This window comes from Lactuca sativa, chromosome 5, assembly GCF_002870075.4.
Source record: "Lactuca sativa cultivar Salinas chromosome 5, Lsat_Salinas_v11, whole genome shotgun sequence".
NCBI classification, from domain to species: Eukaryota; Viridiplantae; Streptophyta; class Magnoliopsida; order Asterales; family Asteraceae; genus Lactuca; species Lactuca sativa.
This window is the reverse complement of record NC_056627.2, coordinates 294176694-294187498: the sequence shown is the minus strand read 5'-3', so window position 1 is coordinate 294187498 and position 10805 is coordinate 294176694. Positions and strand designations below refer to the sequence as shown.

General features: G+C 39.3%; 1 protein-coding gene across 1 annotated transcript; it reads left to right on the top strand.

The window, feature by feature from the left end:
- Positions 1 to 1401: 1401 nt before the first annotated feature.
- On the top strand, positions 1402 to 2454 carry LOC111910105 (uncharacterized). Its single transcript, XM_023905894.1, has one exon. It carries the CDS (start codon positions 1402 to 1404, stop codon positions 2452 to 2454), a length of 1053 nt encoding a protein of 350 aa, XP_023761662.1.
- Positions 2455 to 10805: the final 8351 nt, after the last annotated feature.

Below are 10805 nucleotides of genomic sequence, written 5' to 3'. Positions count from 1 at the left end.
AATAAAAATGACTTTACTTCTTTGTGTCATGCTTGTCTGAAAACATGTCAAACTTCCATTTAGTTCTTCTAATTCTATTGTTTCTCATGCATTTGACATTATACACTCTGATGTTTGGACCTCTCCTATTACTAGTATAAGTGGTTTAAAATATTATGTTATCTTTCTTGACCACTACTCTCACTATCTTTGGGTGTACCCATTAAAACAAAAATCTGACATTTACTCCAAATTTCTTGAATTTTTCACATATATCAAAAACCAATTCAACACCACCATCAAATCCTTCCAATGTGATAAGGGGGGGGGGGGGAATACAACAATAAACAATTTCATGATTTCTTTGCCACACATAGAATCAACTTTCGTTTTTCATGCCCTCATACATCCCAACAAAACGGAAAATCTAAACGTATGCTTCGCTCAATCAATAACATCATACGTACTCTACTATTCCAAGCCCATCTACCACCCACCTATTGGGTCGAAGCACTCCACATGGCAACTCATCTCTTAAATATTCTACCTTCCACCTCCATTCAAAATGACACACCCACATACCGACTACTCCAACAACATCCCACTTATAACCATCTCAAAACTTTTGGATGTCTTTGTTTCCCTCACATCACCACCTCTCACAAACTATCCCCTAGATCCTTACCGTGTGTGTTTCTTGGGTATCCATCTCACCATCGAGGTTTTCGATGTCTCGACCTCAACTCTCGCACCATCATTATATCTCGTCATGTCACCTTTGATGAAAATATCTTTCCTTTCAAAGCAGTATCACCAAATGACTCTCCATCCTACTCTTTCCTTGATGACACTTCTGATCCTTCACCATACTTCCGCTCTAAATTATTCCCTCACCCAAACACCGCTACACCCGACCCTACCCCATCAAACCCCCCCTCTGAACCTCCTCCCCTCTCTCCCTCTACTTCTCAAACTGAGCACCCTCCATCTCCTACTGAATCCTCAGATCATAACACCAATATACCTCCTCCTCGTACACATTCCATGACCACTCGATCCCGTAATGGTATTGTAAAACCCATCCAAAAGTTAAATCTCCACACCTCTTCTCTCTCCCCTGTCCCCTCGTCACATCTACAGGCTATTAAGTATTAGTAGAACATAACATATCTCCATATATATTTGTATTTATTGTAAAATGATTGTGATTAGCAATTTCCTTGAATATCTCTTTGTATATCCCTGTAATCTCTCCTATTCCTGCTGTATATATTAAGGGCTCCTCATATCAATAAGATCATCAAGATTCATAGAATTACATGGTATCAGAGCTAAGAGCCAAGTACCGTCTCTGAACCTTCTGCAACAGCTACGGCTGTGTAGTCTCCACCTTCTCTCCCAACAAGTCACTACCCTTTCCCTATGGGTGACAAAACCGATCCTAACACCACCAAAATCATCCATCCCGTTTACACTGTTGCAAACATTCAAAACAAAGTCAGAATCCTGGATGGAAAGAAGGTAACCTACTCCTCTTGGGTTAAGCTTTTCAAACTTCATGCTCGTGGATACAAGGTCCTCTCCCACATTGATGGAACCACACCCCCAGCCAAAACAGATGAAGACTATGAGTCTTGGTCTGAGATTGACGCCATTGTTCTTCAATGGATCTACGGGACACTCTCGGACGATCTCCTCACCCGTGTTCTTGAACCAGATTCAACAGCTTACGAAGCTTTGATCAGAATACATAATATTTTTCTCAATAACAAAGGTTCTAGGGCTGCTGCTCTTGAACACGAATTCAACAACTTGACTCTTCGTGTGATGCCCTCTCTTGAAGATTATTGTCAAAGATTGAAAGAACTCGCTGATCAACTCGACGATGTTGATTGTCCGGTGAATGAAAAACGCCTCATACTTCAGCTTGTTCGAGGCCTTCCCACTGAATACGACCCGGTCGGTGCGTCTGTCAATCAAAATCTGCCCCCATGGGAGACTGCGTGCTCTATGCTTCAGCTTAAGCACCGACATCAACATGCTCGAGATTCTCTATCCCCTGCCGAGGTCGCTGCTGCTGTCACCCACGAGCCATCAAATCCCCCTCCCAATTATCCCAATCGGCGTGATACTTCTGCCCCAAATCGCCGACAACCACAGCGACGTCCTTTTACCCATCGACCTGGCAACCCAACCTCAAATCAACGACACACCTCTTCTTCTAATCGGCGTGGATCTCAACCTAATCCACCCAGATCTCAATGGCCCAATCCCTCACAAATACCTTATTGGGCTGCTGCCCCCTGGTGGACTACACCTCCTTGTCCTTATCCAACTATGCCCAGATGGGCTTCTCCATGGAACAGCCCACAAAATCACAACCCAATAACCAGACTAGCAATGCACAGCAGGCTCATCTTACAGATATCAATCCTCTTGAACCAACAAAACTTGGAGCGGCTTTTAACACCATGACTTTGGAGCCAAATGACAATCAGTGGTACATGGATACAGGCGCCAGCACTCACCTTACTGCTGATGCGGGTAAAATTTCTACCCCTTCTGTGTCATCTATTAAATTTGTTTTTGTTGGGAATGGAAATCGAGTGCCGGTATTAGGATCAGGTCATTCGACCTTACCCTACCCCACTAAGCCCATCCACCTTAAAGACATTTTACACACACCCGGTATAATTAAAAACCTCGTTTCCGTTCGTAAATTCACCCGAGATAATCTCGTATCTGTCGAATTTGAACCTTATGGTTTATCTGTGACAGACTACAAGAGTGGGAAACTACTGACGAGGCACAATAGCTCCGGGGATCTTTACCCAATCAATGCTCCAACAAATTTATCTTTTTTTGTTTCCTCTAACTCCTTGTTTTGGCATAACAGACTCGGACATTCGGGCCATCATGTAATGGACTTCCTTAGTTCTAATAAAATTATTTCTTGCAATAAACTTGATCATTCATTTGTATGTAACTCATGTCAACTAGCCAAACACAAAAGACTCCCATTCACTGACTCCACATCAACCACACTTCAACCATTTGATCTCATCCATGCCGACTTATGGACCTCTCCCTTACCAAGCAAAAGTGGCCATAAATATTATCTTCTAATTATTGATGACCACACACACTATACATGGGTCTTTCCTTTAATATTTAAATCTGAAACCTATGACAAATTCAAACACTTTCACAAATTCATCCAAACACAATTCCACAAACATATAAAAACTTTCCAGTGTGACAAAAGAGGCGAATTTGACAACCACCACTTCCACCAATTCGCCTCAACCACCGGCCTTCATATCCGCTTCTCTTGCCCACACACCTCCCAACAAAATGGGAAAGCCGAACGCATGATTCGCCGTATCAACGAACTCATGCTCACTCTTCTTACCCATGCTTCCCTCCCACCTACATTTTGGGTTGACGCCCTCCATACAGCTACCTACCTTCACAACATCTTACCCACCAAACTACTCAACTTCCACACTCCAACTTCGGCACTCTACCAAAAACACCCTACATATGACCACCTACGGGTCTTCGGCTGTGCATGCTACCCCAACCTCACTGCCACCCGCCCACATAAACTCTTCCCTAAATCCACCGCCTGTGTGTTCCTCGGATACCCGGCCAACTATCGGGGTTATCGATACCTTGACTTATCCACCGGCAAGATCCTCCTTTCTCGTCACGTCACATTTAACGAAACATCATTCCCTTTCTCTACTCCAAACCCGCAACCTAATTATTCCTTCCTAGACACCAATCCCTCACCCATTATATATCAAACTCCTCAATCCCCTACTCAACCTACCTCTTCACCTTCACACGACCCCAACCTCAGCCCCAACACTGAAGCTCCAACAACCACTCAACCACACGAAAATCATTCGCCTGAAACAACCCCAGTAAATCCCATATCTCCATCCACAACAAACGCCACATCCTTCCCCATCACATATTCCAGACGGCCACCACATCCCCCATCAAACCCCCCTCCTCCTACCTCCACCCACACCATGACAACACGCTCCAAAGCCGGAATCACAAAACCTAAAACCCCATTCAACCTTCACACCACTTCCACTAACCTAGCCATTTCTCCCCTACCCAAATCCTATAAAATGGCAATATCTGATCCTAACTGGCACTCAGCTATGACCAACGAATACAAGGCTTTAATAGACAATCACACATGGGATCTAGTGCCTCGACCAAACGATGCTCATGTTATACGTTGTATGTGGCTATTTCGGCACAAGTTTCATGCCGATGGGACTCTTGAAAGATACAAAGCACGCCTAGTCATCAATGGGAAAAGCCAACAAGTAGGCGTCGACTGTGATGAGACCTTTAGTCCTGTCGTAAAACCCACCACGATACGAACAGTTCTTAGCCTTGTTGTGTCACGATCTTGGCCTATTCACCAGCTAGATGTAAAGAATGCATTCCTACATGGGAACTTAAATGAAACTATCTATATGTTCCAGCCACCCGGGTTTGTCGATACCAAAAACCCAACACAGGTTTGCCGCTTATGGAAATCATTATACGGTCTTAAACAGGCCCCACGAGCTTGGTACCAAAGATTTGCAACATTCTGATGGGTTTTGGTCATAAGACATCCTATGTGCTCATACAAACCCTAAAGCTCGGATCTAGGTTTCTCTATTGTACATACTTTGAATCCAAGACTATATACCCTAATTCTAGCATATGGAAATCAGAATTCACATGTAATTAGGTTTAAGAACATACCTTGATTGTTATATAGTAATAACAATCCAATTCCTCCTTGAATTGACCTTGGAAAGCTGAGAGTCACAAGTGTCACTCCTCTAATGGCTTACAAACACCATAAGCAAGTGGAGAAGGTATAAAGAGAGAGGAGGGAGGTAGGAATTCGTCCTTAGGATCTCTTGGGAAGGCTTAGACGAATTCATGAGCCTTAGGGGGTTTATATAGGTGTAAAGATTAAGGTTTTAGTCATTATCCTTATCTAGTTGCTTGTCCACCAAGCAACCATAAGATAAGTCCTAGAAACCCTTATCCTAGTCGAATTCTAAGGGATTTACACCTCAAATTCGTTCACCATATATATAAGATAATCCTTACCTTATTTTGTAACTATCACATAATTACAATTCAGCCCCTCTAGTTTAATTAATTACACTTGATCACAAAATTAATTCTTAATTAATTATTGACCAATATTAATTAAACAAATATGATTTCTCCTTTAATATATTATTCTTATAACATATTAATAAATCATAATAACCTCTCTCTCTTTATTTATTTCTCCAATCAAGTTGCTTTGGTGAAGGCAACCCAAAAGGACCATGCACCATCGGGTCAAGTACATACCAAAATAGTTATGGACTTAAACACTAATCCAACAGTCTCCCACTTGGATAAGTCTAATAACTATTCTGCGTATGACTTCGGATCCCGATCTGCAATTGTAGCTTTCCAAAGCCGCTGTCAACTCTGATCATATCAAATACGCGTGTCCTTAGATAAGGGATCATATATTCCTCCATTCTAGATATCATATGAGATATGATTTCAAATCATTCTCTTTGTACTATATCCCGATTCCCGATTTATGACGACTGACTAATTGAACAAATCAAATTAGCCCTAGCCCGGCCGAGCATTTACGTTTGTCATCACTAAATCATCGAGGGGCCCAAAGATATCGCTTTTATCCTACTTTGAATAAAAGGAACGGATAAACTTTGATACAATGCTCGCTTGCACTCACGCACCGAATCACACACAACAATATGTTTTATAACACCAAGTTACTAGTGCGTTTACATATTATCAATGTGCAACCGATTCGCAAGATACAACTCACACATCTCGGTTTCAAGAATATAAGATGTTATCGTCTCACCAATCACTCGTGATACAATTCATGGAGTGATCCAAGTGAGCGTGGGTTTAATCCAATGCTCAAATCATATTCGTAAGCACTCATGAACGTTGCAACAAACATTTGCTTATGTCTAATACTTTTCTAGACAATCCACACACCAATTCACGACAGTCTTCATTCATATCTACTTCCAACATATGAATGACTGTGGTCCGTTTGAATAATTCGATTATTCTTAATAAACTCAATTATTCTGGAATTCAAAACATGCAAATGTGAAACACAAGAATAATACTAATCCCATATGGCCTCAACCCTTTGAGCATAAATAAAACACCTTTTATTTATCACCATATTGATTACTCATTATTTGTAGTTCCGGGTAATCAACTTCTTACTTGAATTACAACACTTGTCCCATGCTCCTAGCATGCACACAATGTTTACCTATGGTTCTTACTTTGTGAAATAGATCATATTGAACACATTTCCAATCATTCTCATTTCTCAACTCCAAATCCTTTTTCCATAAGTTAAAGAATATCAAATTCTTGCTACTTATAGAATATGCTAGATTCTAACATTCTATGCAACTTATCCTTTCGTAATGTCACTGCACCAAAGTCACAAAAACTATTTCCAATGATATTACAAAGTCCTCTATCGGAGATTGTTACAAGACAATTCCATAGACGTGATGTCTCTCACTCAAAGTACATTCTTTGAACATCCTTTTGCATAGAAGTTTCTAATCTAATCATAGATTTCTCAATATTCAATTCCCAATATGGACACACTTCCATATGTTCCATATGACAACTCATTCTTAATAGAATCTTATCTATTCGTAATGATGTCGATATGGTCCATCCAATATGGAAACATTTCCATATTTTCCAATACTATACTTCCAACTACTCACAAGCGACCAATCCTCGTCGAACTTGGATTGTCCTTTGATAGTTGTTTAATTATTTTAGTCAAAACCAATTCTAGTCCCTTTTCCCTCTAAATGCGCTCGACATTTGGAAAATTTTAGAATGGTCAAACATTAAAGCATTTGCAATCGATCCTATACCCGAAGCGTATGGGACACGACGCATAATGTTTTATTTGCTATGTTCTCAAAATTCGAATTGTGAAGAGGGATGTCGTAATCATAATCGAAATTTTAAGAACACACTTTGTACCTTTGACTAAATTTTATTAACATTTCTCAACCTAAACCTTTAGATTTGAAATGAAGCATAATATTCTCTCCCTTAATTATAGTAAAACAACTCTTCAACTATTGCGACTTTGCGAAGTATGACTCATGTTTTCTATAATTAATATTGCTAACCTTGCAATACTTTCCTTAATAATCATACAATCATAACATTTATGCTCCCACTATCATGATGATTATTATAAAACATAACACTTAGATTGAGTCCTTAGTAAATCACCCAAATGAGATACTAAGGCTAGGACCCAACACAATATTCTACAACTCGGGAGAGGGATGCCGTAACCCTAATTGCAGAATATTTGAAGGTAAGTGAATGACGATTCACTAATTTCCACCATGAAAAACGAAAAGGAAATTTAAGTTTTAAATCTATGAAAATTCCTAGATCCTTTGAGATTCATTGAACTTTCAATGGCATGTTTAAATCTCGATATGCCCCTCTAGTTTGTGACTGGGATGCCGAGGATCACAAAGCGGGTGTGAATAACCATGCAAACTACATGGTGCCCTCACATGTTACAGTCACCTATTTGATGTGCCGGTAAACCACACACGCTCCACCGAACTATGAAAAACATTGTGTCACCCTTTGCTCCCTTTGCTTAGAACCAATTAGTGTGCCGATAAACCACACACGCTCCACTAACGTCTTCGCAAGGGCACAAAGTGTAATTTCATGGAATTGCATCAATTCACTTTTGCCTAAGTAACTAAGATTGGGAATTTTATGAAAATATTTAGTTACTTTTATATTTCATTATACTTATAATAGAAGGTTTCGTCCTATCCTACCCATTTGGCTAACGACCCTCCACTAGTCAAGAGTGCGGTAGGTAAGAGTGGATACCCATTCAATCGCCATTTTATAGGCAATTTCCTTAAACACCCCTTATAGACCAGCTTCGTGAATGAGGCCTACTAACGGTAAGACTGACTTTTACTCATACATATATATAATGTTAGACTTTTAATGTTATATATATATATATATATATATATATATATATATATATATATATATATGTATATATAGTATAGGGTGTATTTTAACACTTTTAAAATACTATGTGGTCTAATTTAACAATTATACTTTTAATTCAATTAAATTGTAAACCTAAACTTTTATGGATTTATTAAACCTCTTTAATTATACACCTTAATTAGTTAATAAAACCATAAGGGTGTGATTTGAACCTTTTCAAAACAATACTAGAGTTTTAGAATTTAACATTCCTAATTAAACTTTTAATCAACTTTTAAATTCCAAAACTTGAGGGCAAGTTTTGAAACATTTTTCAAAAACATTAGGGTTTTAGCTATTTAAATTTCAAAACAACAAAACTTTTGGGGTTCAAATTTAAACTATAAAACCTAAAGGGCAAAATATAAAATTTTTCATAACAACAAGGATCAAATAACAAATAATTCAAATTAACATTTAATCACATAATTATCCATATTTGATGATTTCTTGCAAAATAATTTATCAATTTACTTAAAATAATTAATCAATTATCTTATAAGGAAACAATTATCTTATTAATTGATAAATATCTTCGATTAGATTAAAATATAGTCAAATATATCATATAATCGGATTAATATTAATCTAACATGATTAAGTAATTATCCCAATGCAAAAACAGCAACAAATCCCGAGATAAGCACTATCTGACGCACCGACTCGCCGAGTCACCCTCTGGAACTCGCCGAGTAGGGCTGACTCGCCGAATCCAAGAGTGACTCGCCGAGTCAGGTCGAACAGTGAGGCCAAAACACGATTTTCAGTTACATCAAGCATCAATACAATAGAAACCAATCATGGCTCTGATACCACTGATGGGTTTTGGTCATAAGACATCCTATGTGCTCATACAAACCCTAAAGCTCGGATCTAGGTTTCTCTATTGTACATACTTTGAATCCAAGACTATATACCCTAATTCTAGCATATGGAAATCAGAATTCACATGTAATTAGGTTTAAGAACATACCTTGATTGTTATATAGTAATAACAATCCAATTCCTCCTTGAATTGACCTTGGAAAGCTGAGAGTCACAAGTGTCACTCCTCTAATGGCTTACAAACACCATAAGCAAGTGGAGAAGGTATAAAGAGAGAGGAGGGAGGTAGGAATTCGTCCTTAGGATCTCTTGGGAAGGCTTAGACGAATTCATGAGCCTTAGGGGGTTTATATAGGTGTAAAGATTAAGGTTTTAGTCATTATCCTTATCTAGTTGCTTGTCCACCAAGCAACCATAAGATAAGTCCTAGAAACCCTTATCCTAGTCAAATTCTAAGGGATTTACACCTCAAATTCGTTCACCATATATATAAGATAATCCTTACCTTATTTTGTAACTATCACATAATTACAATTCAGCCCCTCTAGTTTAATTAATTACACTTGATCACAAAATAATTCTTAATTAATTATTGACCAATATTAATTAAACAAATATGATTTCTCCTTTAATATATTATTCTTATAACATATTAATAAATCATAATAACCTCTCTCTCTTTATTTATTTCTCCAATCAAGTTGCTTTGGTGAAGGCAACCCAAAAGGACCATGCACCATCGGGTCAAGTACATACCAAAATAGTTATGGACTTAGACACTAATCCAACACATTCATCCAAACATGTGGATTTAAAAGCACCACCAGTGACAACTCCCTTTTTGTCTACAAGCTTGGACACCAAATGGCATATCTTTTATTGTATGTAGATGACATCGTCCTCACTGCCTCAAGTGAATCCCTTCTTCGGCGTGTCATTGGCCTATTGTCTAAAGAATTTGCTATGACTGACCTCGGCCAACTTCATCACTTCCTCGGCATCCAAGTTCAACATCAAAATGGTGGTCTCTTTCTCTCTCAAGCTCAATACATCAACAACATCTTAACACGTGCCAACATGCAAAACTGCAAACCAAGTACCACTCCTGCCGACACGGGCTCCAAGCTTAGCCTCACTGCTGGCCAACCAATGTCCGACCCCTCTCTCTACCGCAGCTTAGCTGGTGCTCTCCAATATCTCACTTTCACACAACCAGATATGGCATATGCTGTCCAACAAGTGTGTCTCTTCATGCATAATCCACGTGAACCACACTTCAATTTTCTCAAACGCATTCTGCGGTATCTCAAAGGAACCAGCAACCACGGTCTACACATCACTCCTTCTAAATCTGCCAAACTTACTGTGTATTCTGATGCAGATTGGGGAGGGTGCCCGGATTCCCGACGCTCCACTTCTGGCTACTGTGTCTTCCTCGGTGATAACTTGGTCTCTTGGTCATCTAAACGTCAACCCACAATTTCTCGTTCTAGTGCTGAGGCAGAATACAAAGGGGTCACAAACACTGCAGCTGAAACAACTTGGATACGAAACTTGCTTCTCGAGTTACACCTTCCAGTACGCCAAGCCACAATCATTTATTGTGACAATCTCTCAGCCGTTTATCTCACACAAAACCCAACACCAACGCACAAAACATGTTGAAATTGATATTTACTTTGTATGAGAAAAAGTTCGCATGGGTTCTCTTCGAGTTCTCCATGTTCCGGCAGATTACCAATATGCTGATATCTTCACAAAGGGATTACCTCGTCAACTTTTCACTCGCTTCCGATCCAGTCTCTCCATCCGACCAGCTATAGTTTCGACTGCGGAGGACTATT